This window comes from Apus apus, chromosome 7 (assembly GCF_020740795.1).
Source record: "Apus apus isolate bApuApu2 chromosome 7, bApuApu2.pri.cur, whole genome shotgun sequence".
NCBI lineage: Eukaryota > Metazoa > Chordata > Aves > Apodiformes > Apodidae > Apus > Apus apus.
This window is the reverse complement of record NC_067288.1, coordinates 12886438-12914288: the sequence shown is the minus strand read 5'-3', so window position 1 is coordinate 12914288 and position 27851 is coordinate 12886438. Positions and strand designations below refer to the sequence as shown.

The 27851-nt window shown below is 35.4% G+C and overlaps 1 protein-coding gene across 2 annotated transcripts in view; it reads right to left on the bottom strand.

The window, feature by feature from the left end:
* The window catches only part of DPYD (dihydropyrimidine dehydrogenase), a 335213-nt gene that overhangs the window by 206666 nt on the left and 100696 nt on the right, over positions 1-27851 (bottom strand). For both annotated transcript variants that reach the window (XM_051624784.1, XM_051624785.1), the window contains exons 5-8: positions 24760-24921; positions 15890-16086; positions 11956-12037; positions 8657-8744 (exon numbers count right to left, since the gene is read on the bottom strand). In XM_051624784.1, coding sequence (XP_051480744.1) covers positions 8657-8744; positions 11956-12037; positions 15890-16086; positions 24760-24921 — 529 coding nt within the window. The remainder of the gene's footprint in view (positions 1-8656; positions 8745-11955; positions 12038-15889; positions 16087-24759; positions 24922-27851) is intronic.

Genomic DNA, 27851 nt, shown 5'->3' with positions numbered 1-27851 from the left:
ATACCTTCCCATGATGGTAGAAGCCACTGTATTGGATAAGTTACTGCTGGAACAGGAATGTTTTTTGATTAATGCACTGAGCCTGAAGGAAGGACTGAGGGATTCCCTTGGGCACACACTGCAGGCAAAGAAAGCTACAAGGCTCAGAAGGCCCTCAGAATCCCAAACACACAAACAGAATCATAAGTGCCCCAAGTTATATGAAGGACCAAAACTGGCCTCAAGCATAACCTGGTGTCAGGATTTTCTCCTGAAATGAGGTAACTACCCTTCATTATACCAACCTGCTCCTAGTTCAAAGGCCTGACTGCCAAGCAATGATGAGAAGAGCAGCAGCACATGACTGAGAAGCACAAGAAGCACTGGGTCACACAGAAGCCTTGAGCCCTTCCCATGCCCAGTGGTGGCTTCCTGGGGACCACTCTCCCAAAGCAGAGAACTGGTAGCAATCTCTAAAAGTCCTTCAACAAGTGCTACAAACCCACTGCACAAATCCAGGTCTTGTTTTAAATTATCAAATCAATTCATCAAGTAGATACACCCCTTGCTGAGAGGGCAGTGAAAAGAAGATGAATTCAGAAACAGGAGTACAGGAAGACTGCTGAAAACTTTATTCATTAACAGAAAAATGCTTGTCATCTTCTCAACAATAACTGATCCCAAACAAGTGAGATTTTGATACACTTCCTACTTCTGTACAATCTTTAAAAATAAATTTAAAAAAAATTAAATGGAGCAAGCCTACTCTTTTAACCAGCCTTTTATTCCTTGTAAGCAACATGAAGAAAAGAAGGAAACTTCTAAAACTCTTGTGTAAATTCTGTACTGTGTCAGTCTTCCTATAGTATTACATAAAACAACATTTTGAGAAGTGTCTGAATTCATTAAATACATATTGGACCACATGCAGTTTCCTTACAAGGAAAGACAGCTCAACTAAGCTCAATGAATATGCTCCAATTTACCAGCCAGATTTTAGATGGTTGTTCATTCTGTGTTTGAATATTAACATGGAAGTAAAAAGATGATAGCATAATTAATACTTGTACTTCTAAAAGATAAAAACAACTGACTCATGCAGTGAACTTCTGGGAAAACAGGTAAGCAAGCAAAGCCCTCTAAATGTAAAACATCAGATTATGAAAATGCAATATCTAACATCACCATTTTGTTCAGTATTTTCTTTTCTTACGTAGTTCTCAAACACCAAAATTCTTACAAATGAATGCTTGAGTAAATTACTGAGAAAAGTATTAAACAATGTTAGAGAAATCAATCTTCTAAGATATAAAAAAACCCAAACAACTACTCTTAAAACAATATGAATCAAATTGATTTTGTCATTATATTTAGATGAGCGTTTCTTCAGGGAAGCTGTCCAGTATCTTGGAAAGAGACAGAACAGTATTTTTTAAAACATGTGCGGTAGAGATTGTTATGCTAAGTAGTTTTTTGGTAGGAGAGATAAGTAAATAAGAGCATGAAAATCTGTGTAATTTGCAAGTGAAGAACTTAAGGATGCCCAAGGGCAGATTGCTGGTGTTTTTTGTAAGTGTCCAAAGACTATTAACAATAAATAAGCTGTTTTCTGCATCTGAGCTCTAAAAGCTTTCAATTGCCTATTGCTTCGGATGTGTACTAGGAAAGTTCCACCGATACCCAGAGCAGCAGTGAGGACTAGAGAATTGGGAGAATAGCTTACTAGAAATGCCAATAGGAGAAAAAGATGCCTCAAGCATAAAAATTCTTCTATATATGTATATTGTTGGTCTTCAGGAAAGATGGTGCACTGGGTATAAAAGTAAGTTGAAATATCTGCTATAAGCATGTAAGAACAGCTTCTTTGACAGAGTTATTTTTCAATAGAAATATTCCTTTTGGTTTTTTATAACAAAGCATCTTTAGATTAAAGAGTAGCAGAAGATGAGAATAGCATGAATACAGAGGACTAAAAAGTTTTGTGTTAGAACCAATATATGGTGTAATTTGTTTATAATTCTCTTCGTAAGAGTCTTCAAAAATTAAGAAAGGTGGTGTTACAGAAGGGTGCATTCATTCTCCAAGCTGTGAGCAACGAGCTAAGGCTCTCCAAAACGTAGACTATACCGAAGTCATAGACTTGAATGCACAGACTTGTGCAGACTTTCTCCTTAGAACTTCATTTCATGGAGTTGCACTTCAATGTGCAGTTTTGATCCTGTTCTGTACTAAATTGCAAATGTATCTATTGTTGTCCTTCTCATGGATCTTTATTTTAAAAATAATAATTAAAATTTAATTTTAAAATTATTCATGTTTCTGTAAGGCAATTGTGAAATATTATTAATTGGCTTTGTTTAAATCTTACCATTGCTCTTTGTCACTGTTAATCTTTAAACTGTTCAAAGTACTCTCTCTGATGTAATGACTCCTCTTGATGACATCATTCTCATAACTAATACCAAAGTCTTGCAGCTTTTTGCAGCTAAATGGATTTGAATATTTTGTTTTGTCACAATAAAATGTAATTCCAAGTGTTTTCCCTCACTCTGGAGCCTGTGATATCTTTTACTGCATAAGGATACTGATGCCTGAAAGGCCACTGCTGTCACCACTTAAAATCTTGGGTGAAAAGCACCATCTTTGCAAGATTCTGAGACAGGAACAACCCTTGTCTACAAGTGTCAATAAAAACAACCCAGAAACTAAATTAGTCACACATTTCTGTTTAGTATCTAGCTGATCATGTTTCCAACATCATTCTTTCATACACTGCCTTCCAACATATTTTTCTTCCCTGCTTTTTGTATTTATCTGGTCTTTTGGCTTTGGCTTCATTGCAGCAAAACCTGTATCATCTATGAAACATCAAAATACTTATGAAATTATCAAATACAAAACCCTACAAAAAAAAAAAGGCAGAAAAAACAACAACCCTGATGATCCATCCTAAGATCCTAAGGCTATGCAATTCTTTCACTACACTTCCATCTTTAATCAAGATGCATTATATTTTACATAACTTGCTACATTATCTCAGACATGTTTTTCCAAAGTGGCCTATAAGCACAATTTTCAGGGAACATCTTAAATGCCAAGAAAGAGAAAACAATTCTGAAAAACAACCAACAAATAAATCCTGGCTATGTTTTCCAATTACTCTACCTCTAAACTTTTGTCATTAGAGGTGATAAGTGAAATAAGTGAAGAGAAAAAAGAAAACTCAGAAATAAAAGGTAGAACTAAACCAAAGGGGCAGACACATAAAATCTTGCTCACAACCTGAAATGAGAACTATTTTGAATATGACATATTTCCTCCATAAATGTCTGTGCTGGCCATGGGCCTACAGGCCCCATATGCAGATTTCATGTCCTCCAAATTTAGTTTATGAATCAGGAGTACGATGCACAATTTTTCCTATAGCACAAGCAAAATGAACATCTGTTCACTTTTTGCCACGTAGGTTTATATCTGTGTGGGTGGGTGTGAACAGAGCTCTTGATGTGTAATATTCTTCCCATCTGCACACCAGGTGGCACTGCATAGTTAATCAGAAGATAATAACAGGCATGAGGAGATTACTTACTTTTTGGGGGAGAGACACCAAATCAATCTCCTAAGGTTTGGTTGATTTTTTTTTTAAAAAAAAACAAGGTACATCAATGCTTGGACTTTTCTTTTTTTCTGTGTGTAATTTAATTCCAATCAATGGAATTATCTGATTATATTATTGTTTGAATGCTATGTTAATTAACTATGAATGACTACAATTATCACAAAGGTTCTTTCCACAAGGGATTTAATATTTTTTTTCTTTTCTATGTACTGTTTTAACCCTTGCAATCAGGATATACTATTTAGGATACATCCAAGAAAAAATCTGCTTAGATTTACTCTGTATGCTTATCTAACCTACCATTTTGCAGTATTTAATAGAACATCTGAATACCTTAATACAATAAAATTGACTTTATAGAAATTCAACATCACAAGATGGAGGAGAAAACAAGAAAGCTTCATTAGGAGCTGCATTTGCCTCATAATGAGTAGTTTATTAGAAAGTTAGTGCTGCATGTTTGAGCCTACAGACACCAAAGTTGAAGTGTCTAAGTAGTATCTGGGAATAAAGGTTTAAGATTTAAAAAAAATATTTTAGTAAATAAAACAATGTTTGAAGATATCATTTTCTCTAATCTTTACATAAAATGAATATAAATGGTGTATGAAACCCTTATGTTATGACCAAGTGCCAGAGAATAGAGATTTTTGTAAAAGTCTTCTGCAGAAAATATGTTTATGGTGAGTCTGCTTTATATGTGCTTGAATGTCATATGAAACATGTCCTTAAATACTTTAAATTTTAGGTTATTCGTTTTCATTCAATTAAATAGTATTTTCTCTTTCAAAAAGAATATACAATGCCTTGTGGAGTCTTAAAACACAGAACTCACAGAATCCTGAATTCCAAAGAATGTAGCTGAACTTCAAGAATGATGAGTAACAAAAGCCTAGTATTTGTGCAATTGCTCTGATATCCAAGCAACACATACACAGAGTCTGTTACAAAAAAAATTGTGTTCAACCAAGAGACACAGTACCACAAAGCATTCAGACTACTCTGTTCTCCATAAGATACCCTTCCCTACCTTACTTTGCTGTCTCTGAGGACCATGTGCTCTCTCCTCTTGCCCCTCACCCCATCACTGATTTCTCCTTTTGCTCTCAGCATGCAGATTCTCTATTGCCTTCAGTTGCTGTGGTGTTTACAGGAGGCACCAACTGTTCCAAGACTTTTCTTTGTAATAGCAAAATTTTCAAACTCATTTGTCAGCTCAGTCACAAATTCTTCAAAAACATTTCTTATAAAAAGCAGAGCTGATTCTCAGTAGAATATGCTCAGTATAATCTATTAAATCTGGAAAGGATTTTATTTTCCTATGCATAATTTGATGTTAGTTTTAAAACTTTGAAAGTTCAGTTTGGAGATTTAATTCCTACTCATTAATGCTTGCGAATAACAAAGTAAAACCAAAAGACTTGTGGCTGGAAGAAAAATGGAGTTTTATAATGAAAATTTTAAGGACTACTTCTACATCTCTAATTCTTTATCAAAATTTTTAATTTCCTATCAAAATAAAACTAAATAAGTTTAGAAACTGCACCAAACTAGATGACTATGAAAAGAGAACTAAAAGATATAGTAGAAGGTCTCAGCATATATCTAACAGGTTATTCCTCCCTTTGTTTGGCTACTGTCTTTTAGTCCTGTGAAAAAATCCTCACATGTGCTATTGTCTGTCATTACTTTTGATGTAAGTAACTGAGATTCATGGACTACCTTTTAACACTTCTGTTAGCTGTAATCTGAAATCAAGACTGTTAGAGAAAAACAGAAAAAATGGTCTACATCTTAGGTCTTTGTAAGCAAAATACAAGATACACCTGCTGCCAGATGTAAAATTTACATATTTGTAGAGAGGAAAGTGAGAAGCTATGAGAGTAAGTGATGGGCACGGAAGAGACAATTCACATATTGATCCTCTAGAAATAAAGAGAAGTTCAGCATTAAGAACAAGTTGGATGAAATAGTTCAGATAATGCAAACACAGGAGATTGAAGGAAAGAACTACGAAAAATAAGAAAAGTAACAGACAATCTTGTGCCTGAGATTAACCTACCACTTTTTCTGAGGTTCTGCTATTAGAGGGCAGTGCTGGCTTCCAGTGTGCCACTGGCCAGATTGATTTCTTTCATTACTGCCTATACAGGTAAATATGAAAGCTTTTCCTCAGATCTAGTCTGCTAGTTCAACATATGTCTTTGTAACCCCAAATTCCACAAATCTCTACAATATTACACACACCGCCACAGTGTAATTAGGAAAGATAAAATGGTGCAGAACAAAATAATATGCAGGTAAGGTGTCACTCAAACCGGAACCCCAGAAGTTGTCAAAGGTTGGTGACACATATTGGCCATCTGTTCATTTTCAGATCTAGTACAAGGTGTTTCTCTGAGCTTTAAAGAGTGACATAAATACACCAGACCTGGCCTCACCTTCGTCATAGTCTCAGTGCCTCAGTAAGCAAAGACTTGAAACTGAGCATGTTTTTTTATTATTTTAGAGTAAGGCTGTTAACCTGTATATCTTTATGAACTACTTAGGAGTTCTTCACCTTCAGATCTGAAACACAGCAATGATGTTGACTACAGCACACTTTTAAAACCTTTACAAACAACTCTCACAAACAGTTGTTGCTATTTATTTTTCTTCAATATAGTCACTTGCTAGAACTGATCAAACCTCAATCAGCTGTGCTTTATCTTCCACAAACCCAGCTGAGGAGAGTTCTTTCCCTACCTCATGCAACATTCCCACAGAGCAATAGATTTTTCCTGATGCATAACTGTGTAGAAAATAGCTTTCAAAGTTCTCTTTGCATCTCCACCTGCCCTCTTGCAGCTGGCTATTTACAAGTGATCTTCCATTTCATGAATCACACATTGACTCTTGTACAACCCCAACTGATAAATTCCACCTCACTTGCAGGACTAAAGGTGTGCACTTCAAAAATCACATTGCTATGAAAAAATCCTCTCACAGTGTACTCCCTCGTCCCATCGAGGGCTTTTTCTTTTACATACCCATTCATTCTTTCATTCTTATACTAATAGGGAAAACTTAAAACTACCTTATTTGTTTGCCATCAAGACAGAGATTCACTCAGAAGCAAATTACAACAACCCTTAAAAAAAAAAAAGAAAAAAGTTTTCTATTTTATGTAAGTAGTGTTCTCTTAATTATTTTACTTCTATGATTCAGGGTAATGCTCAACTGTGACATTTCATTGAGTATGTTTGTTCAGTAGGAAAGTACACAAAGTTATACAGTACAGACACTCATTATGGAAAAACTGCTATTGCTTAAAATTTATAAACACTCTATTGCATTAATATAGAGAGCACTTGGTTTGTCCTCAGTCTTTCATTACCAGTATACAAGGCCACATTACTGTCCAGTGTTTTACACAGTACTATAAAAGAGAGATGGCAGGCAGACTTGGGGGTACAGAGAGGGATCAGCTTCATCAAAAATGCAAGGTAGCTTCCAATAACAGAACTTTGTAGGAACACATAATCCTTCATTAACATTTAGGCCCTCTGTTTCCTAATACAATCAGTGAACACATGGCTGACAGAACTATGCTTCAGATATCTTCCCTTGTTTATTAAAATTCTGTATCCTTTCACCTAGCATGTGTATGGCACAGTGCTTTCTAGATATATTTCTATAAAAAAATATATTACATTAGGATAACTTACATAAAGTAAAAAAATAAGCTCACATACATAAAACATTCCAGTCCCATGTGCAGTGCTCAGTGGTCATTTTTGCTAACCTTTAAATGAAGTGTTACATTAAATTTCTGAGTCAGAAATGCAGGAAAATCATGCTAATATTAAAAAAATGACAGAAATCTTCCTTAAATGCTAGACTCCCAAAAAAAAAAAAAGTTTATTTATGAATGAATCTCTCACTGGTGAGATTTCACAAAGCAGTTTGAAAGACAGATTAAAACAAAGAAGATCAGTTGGACCACTGCCTTGTATACAATTACATCAAAATATGACACATCAGAATTCCTATACATAGAAGTTCTCTAACAATGTGAGGATTTAGGATTATATAAATCACAACACAGTACTACAATCACATGACAGAAAAGACCTGCAAAGCTTATTATACTGCATACCCAGATGGCAAACAACAGTTGTCACTGTACTAAGAATTACATCTCTGTAATCAATAATAGGAAGGAGGAACAGTTGGACAACTTGTTTTCTATTATGTTCACTTAGGCAATGTCTAGATCAATAAAGAGCATTAAGCCTCATACCAACTGTAGACGATGCCTGCTCAACATGCCTATCATATGGTAGCGATGGGTCCAGCTGCACTTCAAAATACTTGCAAATGGATAACAATTCTAATCTAACATTAAAAAGAAGCACTGGTTCAAATAGCAGGCAAGTGCAGGAATTTTTCTTCCTACGAGAGAAGATGGGCCTATGATGCCAGTTTTAGTATAAGTCAAAGTCAGCTTATTTTGTTAACCCATTCCCTAATTACATTTCACTACAGTCTATCTGAAGGATGTTACATGTTTTATATGGAAGAAACAAAAAAGCACCCAAGCATGGTATCACTGCCTTACATATAGACTCAGTAATTATGTGGGCATAGCAAGCTGTTTGCAGAAATTGAAAATGAATTTGTGTATCACTCTGGGACAATATGGCAATTAATTACAAGTAATTTTTACTTGTATTTAAAATTACAAGTAAAACTTTTTTACTTTTAAACTTTTTTTAAACTATTTTTAATTTTTTAAAAACTATTAAACAAATAATAAATCAATCCATTCAGCTACACTCTCATCTTACTTACAAATCTATCGTATAAATGAGAAAATGTTAACAAACACCTGTCTTAAGAGAGCTAGCTTTACCTTCCTGGGTTTTTTTTTAATTTTCCTTACATTACACACTTCCATAACAAATGAAACTGAAGCTGTCTCATGTCACGCAATTAACACAGAAAAAGTCCCAGTTTACTCTTAGACAGTCATTCAATTCAAAGATGACAAAACACGGGACAGCGAGGTGCTCTTACCTATTCCAATAAAGACCGCTTCATAGCCATCTTCTTTCAAGGTATGGAGTGTCATTCCATCCATTGCAAGACCTTTACTAAAAATTATCTGAAAGAAGTAAACATTACTTGCTTTGAATATGACAACGTGAAAATAATTCCTATTGTAACCCATATACAAACATCTCACAGTATCTTCTAAAGAAAATACAATGCAAAAGAATGTGTTGGGTTTTTTCCCCCAAAATCAGGCTTAGAAGGCTGGATTGGCTCTGAGTTAAGTAAGTGGCCCGAACTAGATATGGATAAACTGTACCTTCAAATCATCCTCAGATGAGGACCACTACAGGTGAGCTTGGTTTCTGCTAAAGGCTAAGAGTTAAAGCAAGCTCAACAAACAAACAAAGCCTGTCTGTGGAACACAATACTGAAGTAAATGTTATAATGGCAGTTTTCTACTGAGAGTAAATCAGTGCATTCCCATGTGAAAACTAGAATTTAAGAAACATGATGTAGAAGCAAGAACCTCCTTTAGGGAATATGTGCTAAACAGATCACCCAGCACACTAACCAAAACCAAGCAATTTAGGCTATTGCAGAAACATTAGATAAAGCCTCTTACAGAGAAATAAAGAAAATAAGACATGACAGTACCATGTATTAACAGGAGTTCTGAACAGAAAACCAACCAAAGCTTTCCCACACAGCATCAAGCACTTGGTAGGCCTACAATTGCACAGAATGCATCACCAGTCCCAAAGGAAGGATGGTATTGCTTTGTGCTGCACTCCCAAAGCTCACAGCATGAATTTTGCACTGTGACCATTACCTAGAACAGCTTTATGTCAAAAACCCACAGTGAAGACAATGGTATTTGTGTGGATTCAGAAAACCTGCCTGCAAAAGACTGAGCCAGATTTGGCACTGTGTTTGAAAAAGGTTCTGTGCAAATTACAGCATGTCCTACTTGCTTGAAATGAAGCACACTGTTCTGCATGGTAAAATAACAAAGGTTTTCAAAATTAGAAATGAGATCAACTTTGATTTAAACTTGCAATCGTTCATTTTAACTTAGGCAAGTAACAATGCCCAGAGTGTGGTGATTGCTGGGCATTTATTGAAAGAAATAAGTCACAGTAATAAAAATGCACCTATGATCTATATTTGTTTCAGTTCAACTACCAGAAGCAAAAGCTGAAACACTGTTGTAATGTTCCAGCTGATATCCTGCTTTGAGCACAGGTTCAGCAACTACAGCTGTTAAGAGAGTGAGACGGGGAAGAGTGTTTGCTGCGTGTTCAGCAAACCAACTATAGCTGTCTCTCTATAGCTGGCGTCATGCAATTGAAGATACACACACCTTTTGTTCATCTCTCCTAACCCCAAGGCTTTTGAGCACAAAGTGTGTGTCATTCATCTTCTGATATTTTGTACTTCTTGACATGGGTATGTGTGTTTTTATCTCTGTACTTTAGACTCTCTGAACTTGAATGTTTTCCCCCCAGTCTTTTTGATATCACTTGTATATTCACTTTACAAAATGCCACACTTTACTGTGTAAGCACTGCACTTTGTGATCTTAACAGTTTAGTCTCCATATAATTGTGTATATTGTTTGTTATTGAATCTGCCTATATTCTATTTAATATATTTTTCCTATTGGTAAAAAAAAAAAAAAAAAAGAGGCAGATGTAAAATGCAGTGTATAATAATTTAAATTTCTTTTTGTTTTTGGAGATTTAGTATTTTATCAGAGGTGCGAAAGCCGTGCACAGCTGTAATCCTTTCAAGAATACAGCCTGCATCCTCACTGGTAACAAAATTCCCATAAATTGTCATTACATTTTTTATCCTATTATGTACATATGTTGTGAAAACCTAATGAAGGAATTTAAATGGCAATACTTTTTTTTATGTGGGAATATGTAATATTCCTAAGGTCTAGCTCTGTAATCCTTATTCAGCTGACTAATTCTTACTAATTTCATTAGAATTACTTGAATAAACAGCACTACTGAGCATTTACACAATACAGCATCTTCCACCACAGATGTGAAATGCTTTAAGTAAACACCAGAAATTTTTTCAAACTCACAGAAGTATAAAGTGAAGGTATTTAGTTAACCAGATTGCCAAAGGGTCAATTGTAAACCAATGGCAGAGCTGGGAAGCAAATTTAGGTTGAGATTATCTGCTATAATTCAAAACTGCACAGGACTCGCAGGTCAAGATGACATGGTGGCTCTATCAGTCCATTCTGGAGACCTTTTCATAACAGGGAACCCTGGAGAGCTGAGTTTTGCAGAGGGTTCCCAGGAGCCTAGTTTGTCAAAAATTGTCAAGGTGCTCTGTTTTTAGCCCCATCCATAACTTAATCTCCATTCTATCAGTGTTGTCAAGAGTTGAAAGGGATCTTTGGAGTAGGAAAATAGACCTATATAACACTTAAAAACCTTAACTTACATTTTACCAGCATTTTTATAAAACCTGGGCAGAATGGGGTTCTCAGTTGGGTTTTGTGACAATAATCTACTGCTTCACAATATGACCCACCACAAAAGATTCCAAGAAGAATTTCTTGTTTCACTGATTGCTTTAGTATCATGTTTAAAATGTATCAACCACTCCTGGTACTCAAAAACTTGCTCCAGTGATGCATTCTACACTTGTAACTTCTATTAAAATGTGCAGCAATTTTAAACACTATCTAAATCTTCAGCTCGAGCCCTAAATTAACAATAAAGCAATGTTCCCATTGTCTATAAACAACACACATTTGTTTAGCAGAATAATGCATAACTATTGCTTTCCAAGAAGTTGAATAACTGTTATTGTTTATAATAGACAATCATGCTAACACTTTGTTTAATTTCATGCATTTTATTATAAAATTAACTTGGATGCAAGACTGTAGGATAAACTGCTAAGAAAAATCTCAGGAAGAGGGAATGAAAGAAGTATCAAATACGAATGTTTTCAGTACTGCCAAACCTGCATGAAAAAAACTCGATTAAAAAAAATCAAATCATTCCAATAGCTACATTGAACCCCTAAAGCAATTTAGGAATTTGTTTCTTACAGACAATTAATCACATGCAGGCATGCCAGATGAGAACTATTGATTGCCCTTTTCCAAACTAGTGGCATTCAGACAGGAGACAGACAAATGCCCTGAGCAAGAGGAAGCATCTTCCTGCCTCAGTCTAGCATAGCTTTTAATTGTTCTTTACTAATGTGCATGACATTTTGCTGTTAATCTTTGGCAGAGTTCTTGTTCTTTTTCTTTGAGCTATATATAGGCACGATATATTTTTCATTACCTTCACGCCAAGATCCTTCATAAGCTCAGCTTCAAAATTCACTACATCGTACGGCAATCGGAACTGGGGGATTTCAGATGCGCTAAAATAAATGAAAACACCTGTGAAATACTTCCAGCTATGAGGAATGAAGGCTCTCTCTATTTGTTAAAATTTCAATACTTATAACATACCTTAGTTAATTTTGATCTATGTGAACAGAAATGTGCTGAAGCTTGACCATTGGCTTTTTTAAATTGTAAAAGTGATAAAACACGATTATTCACCCAATGTTAAAAATACGGGCCAGGAAGGCAACACCTCGAGGCCAATCCTGCCCACACTTGAAGGTAAACTTTTAACATAGGTTAAGCTTGCATCCAAAAGAGCTTCAGCTCCATTATTTGTGTTCACCAGAATATGTAACACTGAAAAACTTAAGACACGCATTTAAGAAAAGATCCCATAGCTACTAAAAGCAAAGTAATCTAGCTATCATTAAGCTGTCCAATAAAAAAGAATCAAATTTCCCATATATGTATTTTTTAAAGTCTTGCAGATGCTATTTCGAGCAACACTATTTAAAACTGTACCCTCCTCCATTTCACTTCATAATTTTTTAAAATTATCTTTCAGGATGGACAAAGTCAGTAATTTTCCATCAGCTTTTGGTCTCAAGTCTGCTTTTTGATTTAATGTTTATTAGCTGGCATTTTCTCCTTCTGGGGAGATTTAGGAATGACACCTTCAAGTTCCCAGAATCACAGAACTCCTAGATCTCCTGTATGGGGAAACTGAAGTGCAAACATAGAATCTCAATTTATGTCTGCTGGTACAGATTTTTTATCTCCAATGAAATTACATCAATGTAACTCAGTTAAAAATTTTTGCCATTAAACACATTACAGGTAACCACAGTGAATGTCTGTTCTAGATACTTTTGTTCATTGAAGGTAAAAAATCTGAATATGCAGAAACCTGAATATGTGAAAGTCTGTCCCAAGCTATTTCTAAGTTTCAATTTAATCCGTTTTCAAGTTAATGGATTCTATAATTTCCGTAACAAAGCACTGGCACAAGAAATTCACTGTGCCTTTATTTACATATTGTTAGTGACCACACCATCTTTAACATCTAAATTTGACAGGCCAGAAGGAATTAATTTATTTTAAATAGCATTAACTTTAACTGTATTGATAAGAAAGCAGCGTTCATCCTTACAGTTTCTAATACTGCCCTTTTTTAACCTTTCCTGACTAGCGTGCAATGAAAATTGTTCTAAATATCAGATATAATGAACGTGTCATGACAGCACAACTTTCACACTAAGTAAAAAGATGTGTGAGAGAAACTAAAATATAAATATGATACTGCAACAGAGATTCAATAAAGAAATCTAATAAAATATAGTTCTGTTTACCAAGCCACCTATATATTTTGTTAAAGGCCCTTTCCATGACTCCTAGAACCCAGAATAGCACTGGCTGAGTTATGTCACTGTCAGAATTTGTAAACAATTTTTTGCTCTTCTGAAACACTTACATACAGTTTTGTGCTGTGGAGTACACCCACATATATGTATGTATAAATGTACACATATGTATGTAATAATGTACATATATGTTCGTAGACAAACCCACACAGTTCTGTGAGGACACATGCATGCAAAATTACCATGAAAGGAAGTTTTTTATGAACATCAGTGGGTAAATCAATAATTCTCATATAATTTCTTCCAGCAGCAGAAGACAGTCTCTGACTCTGCAATGGAGAGACAGAGGGGAAAAAGGAAATGGAACAGAGGTGCAAAAGGGATGCAGTGGATGGGCCAGTGTCCCACAGATTCACCTCTTCCTCAAATCTGATCCAAGCTAGAGGTGCTTGGACAGGTGCTTGGTGTTTCTCAGTGATCCCAAATTTCTTTTGCTCAAGGGATATCCCTTTGGCCTATTGAGAGAAATATTTTGGCATGTTGTAACTAGTGGCATAGCTAGGAACACTAGCAGCGAGTGTGTTCACTGTTTCTAAGCAAGAGAGCAATCTACTCATGTCTACTTTACTGTAAAGCATACATTTTGTACAACTGGTGAAATGTAGGAGAACCTGCCTATGAATGTGAAAATTTCAGACATGTTTAGGTAACCACAGACTTATGCTATGCTTAAATATCACAACACAGGAACTGCAATCACTAGACACTTTTCTATCTCCACTATATAATTGAAGTTAGCTATGATGTTATATGTACGTGAAGAAACATCCTTACTAAAAAAGGCAGAGTAAATAAAAAAGGCACAAGCACTGCGCTTCCAAATGGCTGATTCCACAAACATTATTTAGTCTTTTTAGCCATTTGAAAAGTCTATGAAGCCTTGAAAACACACTCATCAATAACCCAAACTTCTTAGAAGATGCACTGCAAAGTCTTGAAAACGTAATAATAGATGGTTGCTGCCGCAGGCTAGCCACTCTTCTGTTGCAAGATTAAAAGGATAAAAGGAATTGATGCCCTTAAACCAGATGTCAAACTTTCTGGAGTGAATGGAAGTAAAATTCCACCTTGGTTGCTATGTGTTCTTTAAAACTCCAAAGAAATATAAACAAGTTAAAATTCATTTCTTGACCATTAAGATACTAACAGAACAGGCAAAATTCAGCCTAAGGCCTTCTACAGTAGAACAAACAGACTAAGCTTTATTTTGAATTCAACTTAAAACATGAAGAACAGGTGTAACTTAAGATCATATTGCTTCAAACACAGTAAGCAACTGCAGAAAGTACTGTATTAAATTGCTGAGTCCAACATGAGTCTAACCTGTAACCAAGTAAAGCTTCATTGTCAGAAATCTCATTATTTCTCATTACTTTACAGCAACAAAACTGATTTTAAATCTAGTTCTTGCGAAAATATGATACTTAACTGGTGAACAGGTATTTCATATACTAAATTTGCAGTTCAAGTAAAACAGCTCCATGGTTAAATGCCTATGTATTAACACCTTGATAATTATGTAGAAAACTTCTGGACATTAGTAGGAAAAATGCAAGTAATCAGTTCAACTTCTCCAGCATTGATTCACTGTCTTCCAGAGCACTGAATAAGTATTTGACATTATGGATCAAATTCATTAACAGTGTCAATTCTATTGATCTCAGTGATGCTGCAGTGAGAAGTGCAAGCGCATCACCCTTCTTTCTCTCTCTGTTTATTTTCACTTTTTTTTGTGTGAACACTTTAGTGAGCACACCTTCAACATGCAAAATTTAATTTTGCTTTTGAACGGGTTTGTATCCATTAGTCAGTTTCTGAAGTATTTTATCTTATACTTAGGAATTCCAACCAACTTTTAAGATACAATCTCAGCTGTTGATAAAGTGATAAAAAAATATCTTGTAGTGTAAAGGCAACGACATCATGCAAATATCAGCCAAGTGTTCACCATACAGAAAAACTGCAACGGTACCTTCCTTTGTGTATCTGTAATTTGTTGAAGGTTAGGAATTGTAGGGGGTTTATTTCACTCTTAAGGTAGGGTTTATTAAACTTCGAAGTCCAGGTGTACATGACGGATTTATTCACTGCCACCTTTATTTGTATAATGTAGCTCATGAAAGCATTCTAAATTTAAAATTCTACATGAAATTACTATGTCTAAAGCATTTTAAACATCTACTAGTTCTTTCACTATGTAGGGCTACAAGTACTTTACCTTGTTTCAAAAGTTTTGGATTAGGAAAAAGGTTTCCTGACATAATTTTCTAAAGTGTTGATTTAATAACAACAATTTCACCTTGGAATTTTAGAGGTCATATGAAGAGACTGTAGGAGTTAGCCACGAAATTTTCAGTTAAATCTTGCCTGTAACTGTAGCAGTTTTAACTACGTTGGCACAGTATTTTTCGCTATGCTGTCTACAATAATTGGAAACAGTGATTTGTTGTCATTGTTTTTTACCTTAAGCCACCAAGATACTCTTGCTTTTCAAATATGGTGATGTTCGAATAGCCCAGTCGAGCCAAAAAGGAAGCACAACTTAAACTTGCAGGTCCTGCACCAAGGAGAGCTATCTTCACATGATAGGCTTCAGGCATCTCTTCTAGAGGAGGTAAGGAAGGGTTTCTGATCTGAGGAATATTCATAGCTTTGAACACCTGAAAAGCAACACATTCAACATGTTACACATTTTGCATTCTGTCCTTAAATTTTATTATTAATACTGTAAAGGAAGCTTCTTCTAGTACTGTCACATATCAATGTATTATTGCAAATTGCTTCTGAACATTACAAGGATTTCCAAATGACATGATGTGTGCATTTAAGGGATGTTGCAGTTACAGGGCTTGAGCCTTCTATGGTTCTTACTGTCTTAAAAATGTCTGAAGTCAGTTCCTTCACTACCGTAAATTTTACAGAGATGATGCAACTAGATTATGAGTAACAGAACAGTAATACAAAGTCAGCCAGATGGCAGAGAAACTCTAACACAAAAAATTTCCTTCTAAACAAGGTTCAGGTTGATATTACTACCTGAAGAGTATTTTTTTCAGATAACACAAGGGATTGCAATGCCAGAGAAGTCTTCGCTTCTTCAAGAGACATCATATGTGACCTTCGATAAATCACTTAGGGCTTGACTTTTTAGAGGTGGAACGTAACTAACCTGAGGTGGCTTTGAACATTTTTTAGGAACTGACTCTAGTCTTTAGTGCTATATTTTCAAAGGTAATCCATGCTTTAAATGCCTCCTCTTAGATAATTCTGAAATAACTTGTTTCATGTTAGTTGTTCATTTATTTCAGACATTTCTCACTTCTTAATCAGGTGTCCAAACGTTGCAGGCATACCTAAAAGTTAGTCTGTTCTCCCTATGCCTCAAATCTTCACTTGTAAAATGGTGATGACCTGCTCCATTTGGTATTAACTATTAGAAGTACTTTAGGACAGTCTCTAACCACTATTATGTGCTTTTACAGAATGCAGCACAATGGGCTCCGAAGCTTATTGTAGTGTATTTCAGATTGCATTAAATTTCTGTTTGCTTAGGCGCACAGTTAAGAGGTTAGAGCAGAAATATTCTACATTCACTGTGCTAGACTGCATTATCCTCTGCATTTACATATGCTGAGGGGAAGGAATGGAGTCTCTAACTTTTATAATCACAACCCACCAAGATTCTCCTGCTTTTTAAATATGGTGATGTTCAAATAGCCCAGTCAAGCTAAAAAGGAAGCACAACTTAAACTTGCAGGTCCTGCACAGCTCACAGAAGCCCAATATTATACCAAAAGAATACATGAGTTCATTGTATTGGGATTCTCAGTCATATGAAAAACGCTTCAAGGCTGGACCTCAAAAACTCTCAGAAGAAAACATTGTTTCCCTTTTATTTCAATGAAGACCTGTGTTCCTTAAGAGCTACCTAGTCCTCCAAAATACATATGTTATAATTTGTCTTAATTAATACAATTTTTAAGCTATTCAACAAGTTTATCATTTTTATTTTCCTTAGAACTCAAAAAGAAAACAGTCTTTCAAGTTAAACTTTGGCAATTCCACTTGTGAATAGAATCTTTCATTTATATTTTGAATCAATGTTCATTTTCTTCATGCGCACTTGAGCACTCATGCTAGGTAAACCAATGATTAGTTTCTTCCCCTTTAAAATTCCTGTGTCAAATTCCCTCAGTCTTTGTAAATTGACATAGCATTTTAACAAACTGCAAGAAGCAAGTGACAGGTAATTGTTTTTAAAAAAGAATCGCTTAAACCTGACAATTCATACAATCTGGGAAAGTTTAATGTGATCATTAATGGATTTTACAGACTGAAAAGCTTATATTTTACTGTGAAACTAGATTGTGATAACCAAACTGCAATGGGAACTAAAATGTCTGTTTTGTTACATTCATGCAGAAATGGCTTGAATGACACCAAAATTCCATTAAAGACTCATGCATTTATTTTTATCAGGCTACTCAGTAATACAGATTATATAACTTTTATATTTATTGTGTATTGAACACTATGAATATGCATATGCTAAATAAATTTATCACTAAGTTTACTTTATTGTTAACATAATTATTTTTATATTTGTTATTGAATAATCATACCCATGAACTAAATGTTACACTGAAGTGCTGCACGACTCTAGTGCAGTGTTAAGCTTCAGAAACCAAGCACTCATGCAGAAAATCCTAGTAGTTCAGGCTGAATGGTCAACTTTAATTCTGCCTGTTTGCAAATAGGGTGAAACTTTATGCAGCACAGCCAGCTTGTGCCTCGATATCTTGCCATCTGGAATTCAGTGCAGTTTTGCATATTAAGGCTGGCAGGGTAACTGTGTGAAAATAGCAAACTGCTTCAATGCATTTCAAAAGATTTTCACTCACCTCATGGGGAAGTTTCCCTATGCTGTAATTCACCTAGTTAAATATCAGGGAATTCTTCTGTACAAATCCTCTGGTGTGCAGAGACAGCTACCTTGCAAGCAAGTGTTCAATGCCACATTACATGCATAAGTCCTCTCCAATTTCTACCTGCTCAGACTGTGGTCAGGATGCAAAGCTTAATATTATTGCCTTCCTTGTCCAGCTTCTCTTCAAAAAAGATGATTTAATTTTCTCTTGGAGTTTTTCTTTTGCTTTGCAGTACTTTTTAACCAAGACCCATTACTGAAAATGAGACCAAATAATGAATGTTAAAACTAGATATCTCAGTGGAAAAACTCAGCTATCATCCCCATGTCTGCCTTTCCTTCTGGCTCTGTCTCATACACACACAATAGAGATTAGAGAGATTATTAATAGACATTTATGGGCATTTTCTTTAACTTTTTTTATTGAATCCTATGCAATAATCATTATTTCACCATCCAGGGCCTATTCAAACTAGATCTGCACAGATTCCATCTACTTCTTACACTTCATGTCCCTTGGAGTCTCATAAAAAGGATGTACTGGTTTACAAAAAACCTCTGGAAACACTGTCCTCAAGCGAGAGAGAATCTGATCAAACTGAAACAGCCAACCAATTCTGCTAAAGTTACAACAACTCAAACAATTTCTCTCTGGATCCAGACATTCATAATATTGTCGTTTTCCCATTTGCATTACTTCAACATACCAGGGTGTGAGTTCATTGGCTCATTGTTCTCTCTAGTATGAAATCTGGGGGTTTGTTCCAAAACATTCAGTAAACTCAACAAAGAGCGTAATTCCAGGCTCTGTATACAAACACAAATTTGTATTAAGGTTCCACTTAAGCAAACTACAGTGGTTTCAACTGCTGAACATCTGATTCAAGCTTAATTTTTCTGGAAACTTTAAGCCAATTCACTCCAGCTGTTTTTCAGAACGCAGACAGGGGAAAGCTTACCCTTCTCATGCAATTTAACTCTGGTTCTTCACCATGAGATTCAAGTATTAGTATGTTTTGATGAAAAACTGTGATATTTTGCAGAGACTGGTAGGTGACTCAGTGAAATGCATTTTGCTAGCTTGATGAAAATAATTTTATAGCATAGTAAGCATGATTTACATGAATCTAAAACATTTAAAACCATTAGAGCAGGTAAGAGCTGTTATTCAGAATAATCTCAATTTTTATATAAATGAGAATAAATTAAAGTAACTCAGTTCAGCCACTTCGGAGTTTTCTGATCCAAATTTTTTTAAGAGAAATATACTGTAGAAACCCTTCACCACTTATTTTCAGAATTCCAGTATGGTCATATACTTTTACTTTAATTCATCTTTATCTAAAATAATCTTTGGACTATGACAAAGGATGTGTTAAATTAAACGGTAAATAGACTGAAAGTTTAATCTCAGTGTAAAAAGGTAAGAAACAAACAAACCAACCAACCTTTGCCTAATCCTATGAAACTAAATAGGTTTCTAAAAAGCGTGTTTGGTAGTCTCCAAAACAAAACACAGGTAGTAATGTTTCTTAAGTAAGAAGTGCATATGTTTAATCTCTCATCTTCATCACAATACATTAATCAACAGGAAAAGGCCGAGATACAAAAATATGGGGAAAATTTAATATTTTAGTAACATAAGTTTCAACTTCATAACTAAATATTGCATTTTCTTGAGGCATAGTGCTTGCTTCCATGCTTAAGAGACATAACAGAAGTAAGTGCATCAGCCAGGTGTACCCTGATTTATCTTCACTAAGATGATGAGATATCGAAGCCCTACTGATGCAGACATTAGCATCTAGCTGGTATTTATTTTAGTATTAAACAGATTCATATATTCTGGATTATCAGATTTTGCTAGTGCACAGAAAGAAAAATAAAGGCAACGCAATCTGTAATATTTAGGAACTAATTGTATTGGTTTCACACTTTCCCACTAGTTTCCATGGATATCTATCTGCAGGCTCATTTACATTAATCTGGGGCAGTAGAATATTTAAAGGAGAAAATAATATTCTTCACAGATTTTAATAAAACAAATTATATGCTCAATAATCTTCTTGGAGCTGTCAAATGACATGATCACACACAGGATGTACAGGAAGCAGTTTTTCCACAGACATTAGCTAGTTATGAAAATTTGTTGATCCTCCCTCCACAAGTTAACAGCTGAAGTTTTAATACTGCTAACTTTTATGCAAGTAGGTGAGTGTTGACACAACTAGGGCCTAAAGCATCTAAGTAAAGACTTTTCAGCATTGTCCTGAGAAATTGGAAGCCCTCAGATTCATGCCCTGAACTGGTGTAGAAGGCTACATCACCCCTTCAGACAAGCCTAAAATTGTATAATTCATTATTATAAATTTCAACATGCCCTACAAGATAAAATTTAATGAAAAGTGTAAAATAAAAATCAATATTGTCAGAGTTTTCTTTATTTCTCCTGCTGTCTTAGCTTCTCAAACAATCCTCTTCTGCTCATGCAGCCTGCTCATCCATGCTGGTGACAGTGAGGGGCCCAGGCAGCCATCCCAAGGCCATCCAACCGCAGGAGCTGCAGCTCCACAAGAATGACCTTCTCCCCCCACCTATGTTAAGACTGATCAGAGCTGCCAATACTCAGCTAAAAGAGGAACTCAGCCCAAGAGCGTAGCACACCTCTCCATGGCAGTCGCTCTGGGAAGCAGTTGCCTCATTGCTTGTGGTGGCTTTGGGGAGTAGGGAGGTTTCAGCACTCAGAGAGGGACCGTGGCCAGAGCCCACCTCCCAGCCCAGGCATCCTGCTGAGATGCAACCAGGTAAACAGCAGGTAAGCTCATACAATGCATCTTTTAGGAAAAACATCAAGTTCCCTTTTCAATTTTTTTTTCCTTCTGCAACAGTATCCAGAATATATCTCCAGAGAGGAACAAATCATCAGAACTGTAGCTGACACAAGAGACACAGTACTAAATGATCTAGTATTTAAAGCCAGTATGCAGTGATTAAAATAATACATTTTCTATTTAGCTTGTACTGCTCATTTCAGAATTATTAACTAGAAACACAGGAGAACCTTTAGATGCAATGTCTATCCAGAAATGTAAGATTTTGAGGACTCTTAAAACAGACAACAGAATAGATCACACTTTTACTGCAAGCTTACAAACTTGTACTTGAGTAACCAGTAATTTTTGTTTATTTTGTGGGACTGACAGCCACGTAACTCATGCCTGTATGTATTGTCACTACAATCTCAGTATATTTTCACTGAACTCGTGTTCCAAAACTAGAGATGTTTCCAGATTCTAAAGTACTTGGGCAAAGGAGACAGATAAAGACATTAATATAATTTTGACCTGTGTAGTAGCAGGTGTAACCTGCGCTTGACACTCATCATTTATAATACTGAGCTTTTACTCCATGTTATTCTCTTGATGCAACAGTTACCGTGGTAACAGCATCCCAGTATACAAATTCTACAACACAAATACAAAGAGACATTTCCTTTTTTTTCACCTGAACATTGATTTGTCAAAATCCACATTTTTTTTTCAGGCTGGATTATAACTGAGAATGAACCTAACATAGTTACATAACTATATGGAAGGGTAGAACAAAAATGCAGGAGGCATGAGGTGTCTTTTTTTTTTCCCCTACCATATACAAGACAAATATTTTACAATTAGGGAGTTTTATCTGCAGTATGAACAGATGATCTGTCATTGTTCAGAAGCACAAAGGGGCATACGTCATACTCATATTTTCCACTTTAAACCCACATTCCTGCTTTACTGCAATTTTATCTTTTATCACAGCTAGCAGTTGTGCCTTTTATTACTGCTCGCTCTTGTAATGCATCAAGTGTATGATCCTCAGACTAATTCCAAGGAAAAAAAATAATCTAAAATTGGCTTTATGCACAATAGAGCTTTGAGTAAATAAGCCCCTGTGGGACAAACTATTACACAGCGCATGAGAATTACCATGCAGCTCTCATTAAGAGTAACACATGTTGCATGCCTAAATTACACAATTTGCTAAGTTACTTAGTCATATAGGTAAAGTTCTGAACACACTTTTCTTACAGTATCTGGGCTAGGTTTTTATGAGTAGTAGTACCTTATTGTTTTCTTCAGTATTTTAATCTATATTTTTATGATTGTTACTTGTAAGTAATCATACTTTTTTTTCAACTATACACATTTTCCCTGTAAAATTTAGCTAAATAAAAGCTAAATAAAATATCATAAAACTGACTGCCTATTATTATTAATTTTGAGTACTACAACACATATAAAGTCTTTGTTGAACAGCAGTAAATCTAAGGGTTATTAACAACTAATTTTAAAATTTTAGGATATTATAAAAATATTATAGGATAGGAACTTACTGAAACATTATTTTTGTTAGAGTACTAAATAGAACTGTGTCGAAATTTTCTTCTCTTGGAACTCTCAACACAAGTATCACCTTAAACCAACTTGAAACATTAGGATCAAAGCCATTCTGAGCTATTAATCCTCTGCAGTTTTCATATCAATCATTGTGCTAGCACTGATATTTTTTAATATATTTCTAAAGATTTTTGAAGAAAAATGGCAGTTATTTAGCATTATCTATCAAGCCAGAATTTCTCTCTATTAATCATAGCATTAAGGCTAAAAGGAGACAAACCAAGTTTTAACAAATATTATTTGTATTTGGTTCCTAAACAGTAATATTTCACTATTGTATTTATCATCTACTTGACAGCTGGTTGATTTTTTTCTTTTCGTTTGGTTTTAATAGGATTTTTTTTAAGAAAAAAAAAAAGTCTTCTGCTTTGCAACAAATACTAAGTTTTTACATATCAAGAATAAAGGCCATTAGAAGAAAGGCTAATAAAAATGCATCTTGACAGATAAAACCCAACTACTGAATACACACACAGAAACAAATACAGTTTAGTGTCTCTAGCCTCATCCTGTAAATGAGAACTTTTGTCCACACTGTACTGATTCTTACACTTGTATGTTCAAATCTGAGGAAAATCTAAGTGGATAGCTACTTAAATGACAGAGTGGAAAGAATGTTCAGAAAGAGCTAGCAGAAAGGTTTAGCAGCTGCTCCTGAAGCTTTACAAGTATCCTGGAGAGAAGAAAGGAGGGATTCAAAAAGATAAAAGGAGAAGAACTGCAGCAGGTAGCCAGCCCTGTTTGCTCATCAAATCACGACCCACAGCCATTGAGATGGGGGTGTGAAGTCTATGAATGACAGCAGATGAAAAAAATTGGTCTCGTAGACATATCTGTTACTTCCAGATTGTTTCATATTTCTATTTTGGTCTGTCCTGCAAAGTCTCCTTTCTCAGGCTTTGTAAAGCTGACTAGAATTTCACCGTATGTTTGTAAATATGATCAGCCAAATGGCTCAATGTACAGAAGGGGGACATGCTCATTAGTTAAGGACTGTACAAAAATGTGCAATCTTAACATAGACATAGGCCTTTTTTAATGCATATATATATATAGCCACATTTTCCTCACTTTTGTAGAGACCAAAATCACAATTTTTACCCAAAGATATTTCAGACAGCTCAGATCAGGTGCCAGATGAGACAATGAGCTTGATACAAAGTCTCCACACCCTCAAAGGAAATTAACAAATGAGCAGCAGCCTTTCTTCAGATAAAAATTGGAGAATTATATATAACTACATAGTCACAAATAATGCACTTGCACCTGAACAGAAACCCTTGAGAAGACTCACTAACATCAAGCTGCAATTAACAACCTTTTCTTCAGTAGCCAAAATATACACATAACTTTATGAACTAATAAGTTTACATATACACCCATGTGTGGGCATCTGAATCTATCTAGATAGATGTATATAGACATATATCCCAGGTAAACCTGGAACTACTTATTTACGTAGTTTTGGCAGAACAGGACAGTAAAAAGTCTGTGTTGTCTGAAACAGACAGTTTCAGTAGCACAGAGCCAGTACAGAAGCACACTACTTCTGCTACAGGATCTAACTCATACCCAGAAAAGTTCTACATCCCCTTAACATGCAGCTACAGATGCCAGTGCACTTTATCTTCTTCCTTATGCAGCCTAATTCAGTAATACCCACTATTTCACCTGGCTTAGATAAATCTTTCACTATAAAATGAATTGTCTCAACTATTAGTGTTTCTAAAGACCCATCTCATTCACAAACAGTATTTGTTATGTTCCTATAAAGTATTGCATTATGAAAGCATTTCTAAGATTCTGAAAGTGCTTTAAGAAAAGAGACAATTATTCTAACTTCTTATGCCTTTATTTTATTAGTACCCATTTTTTTCTTTAGGAAATCATTAACAAGGACAACCACTTAGACAGTAGTAACGGGTACATAGAAAGAATTTAATACATTTGCAAGTCCTACTTACCTCAGTAGCAAACTGCTGCAATCCACCAATATTAATTGGTCCCTCTTCTGTGGCATATAAATTGCAGCCACCAACACAGAGATCTGATGTTGGACACACCATTCCACACGTCAGGCCAAGTGGATTGTCAGAAAGAATCATTTTGGCAGCTCCATAGTAGTTCTGAAGAGAAGAGCAAAAAGAGAAAAAAGAAAGAGTGAAATAACAAGTAAGCAAAAATTCAAACATTCAAGAAAAAATGCAAAATATTTTTCTTTAACTGACTAGTAGAATATTATATAAAAATATTAAGTAACACGGACATTATTTAAATGTACCAACACATTATGCAGCATTATGTCAAAGACACGGGAAAGAAGGTTAGCAAAATTTTCGATTATGCAAAGATAAAACTTTTCTTCTTAGCTTGCAAAATTGTTAAAAGCATCTTCATTCTGAAGTGGTTATAGTCTTTTTAGTGGCTTAAGAAAACTGCATTCAAAAACTACAGCTTCTGCATTATGCAGTTGTAAATACTTTCTCCATTTCTGGGTCAATTGGGCAGTAGCTGATTTGTAACCCTTTTTGGAGGTCTGAACAGAGTGTCAGTTAGATTATCCATTTTTTATGACACAGGGAATGAAAAGCTTATTTTCCACATCTGTGCACACCATCTCTGTAGATATGCCTGTCCTTCACACCAGATCAGTAGTGCCAGTTGTCCCAGACCCATGGTGAGAGAGGAGAAGATTTCTCGTGTAGCTACGCATAGCTACTGCACTACTGAATTCTTTCTCGGACTCTTTTTCCTCAGCCACATACTGACAAGGCAAACACATATTTTCCCATTTCCCTAAATAGTAAACAAGGGAACTGATTAAAGATGTTATGTACGTTTCACAACTTCAAGATTCTCAATATTGAGTGCACATCTTCATAAAAGGAACAGTTTCCATGAGAGTCAGCAAGACTTATTTCTGTAATAAAAATCTAAGAAATGGACAACAGCAAGCTCCCAGTGCTTTGTGCCAGAAGAAAACAACCCCTGGTTGTTTTTTTTAGACTGGATAATTAATTCTCTTAAGAGGGAGAATCAAAGGAAATGCCAGGAGTACCTAAAGCCTCATTTAAAGGCAGAGAACTACGGAAGGTAGTTCACATTTACATTAATGAAATTACGGGGTAATTAAAGCAAACCATGTACATTCTATCTTTGCTTCTGTACAATCAACATATGTTTATTTAATTGTAGATTCTAATTCTTTCTTCATTTTAATACTCTTCACACACACTCCAAAGACCCATCAAGAAAAGTTCACAAAGATGATTAATGCTAGAGCTTCCTTTAAGGGCCAGAAGACAATACAGCACTCCTTACAATTATCACACAGCTGAGGTTCCACAGAAGCTTCTTCAGTGAGAAATTAATTCTGGGATCTCTTTTCTCCAACCGGCAGTACCTGAGAGACTGAAAACCAGTATGTCTCCTCCCTCTTCCACCACCTCTTCCATATTCCAGTCTTCAATAATCATCACTAACATGACACTGCTCTTCATAACAAATATTTTTACCACTCTGTCCTGGGACAGCTGACTCAGAGCAGCCAGAAGATGTAGCATCCAAACAACATGAAGTACTTGGCCACAGCAGACCCTATGCAGTGCCTGTGACTTACTGTCTGTCAAGCAGACTGACGTGCACAAAAGTGTTTATTCTAAGAGAATGCTACACCAGACAAAGATGAAATCTGGTCATGAATTTAAAGAGCCATGTCAAGATCTGAAAATGTAACCAATAATAGGTAACAAAACTTTGGTATGGGAGGTTCAAATTCACTAAAAGCATATTAAAAGACTGAGCATAAAATTATTGAAGTTAAACCTGATACTATAGACACAGCCAGAGATTCCCAAGAGAATGCCAATGTTTAAGAAATGTATTTGTAGATGTAACTCATCTTTTTACTGATAGATACTGGTCTACTGCACAGCATAAGCCCGTCTCTCACCTGGAAACACAAAAAAGCAACCTGAGTATACTTTCATAGGATTTTCTTAGACATTATTAAAATCCATTGAAATTCTAGTTCTGGCAGAATGGGCAATCCCTTTTAGCAATTGTTCTGCGAGAACTTTCAACCATTTTGTCTGTGGTGACTTGTAAGGCACTTTACCATCCCCAGTTTTCTTTTATTCCAATGTAAAGGGGTATTAGTTAAACAGAAATTATGTGCAGTAAGTAGCAAATATTTTTGCTCTTCCAGATGAAAGATACTGTTTAGTTATGCCATGGATTGTCAGAGTTGCTAAAAACAGCCAGTAAAGACACTGTAAGCTCAATTCAGAAGAAAAACACAGACATCAAGTTATTTTGAGAAGTTCATAACACATGAACATGAAGATGGCAGAAGTGACACAGCCAGTGCAGGAGTCCCACATTTTTCTGAAGCAGCACTTAGAGAGTAGCCTAGATACCCTGCAGCATCTCAGTGCCACTAGACATCTGTTCCCCAAGCAATTACATTTAGCCATTCCTTTTTTTCACTCCAAAGGAATAATTAGAAACTAGTAGTGGAGATTTTTTTCTCACTAATTCAAAGAGAAAATGTTTCTTTCAAAATGATTAATTCAAAGACAAAAGACTTTTTTTCAGTTTGATATTGACTACATGTGAGAGTTATATATTCCCTTCCTGTTTTGCCCAGTATTATAATTTTTAATTATCTTCAGCTCTGGTTCAATGGAAACAATTACAACAATGTGCATTTCCATTTAAGTAACTTCATTAAGGATTTTCTACATTTTTAGGCTTTGTAATTAAAATCAATATACAAAGCTTCTTATTATGCCTAGAATGCAAAGCTGTTAAACTATTCCTTTTTAAAATTAATTTTATTACATATGTGTAACATCATACTTGAGCTGTGGCACTACAAGCAGCATCAACACAGCTGGCACATTTTACTTGTTTTGCAAACTCAAACCAAACTTTGAGCACATCTATGCTACAGAAAGAAAGGGTACATTAAAGTAGCAAGTAACTTCAGCAAGATGGGACCAAGATCATTTTGGATATAGGACTGAGATCATGACTCATTTAGGGGATATCCAGG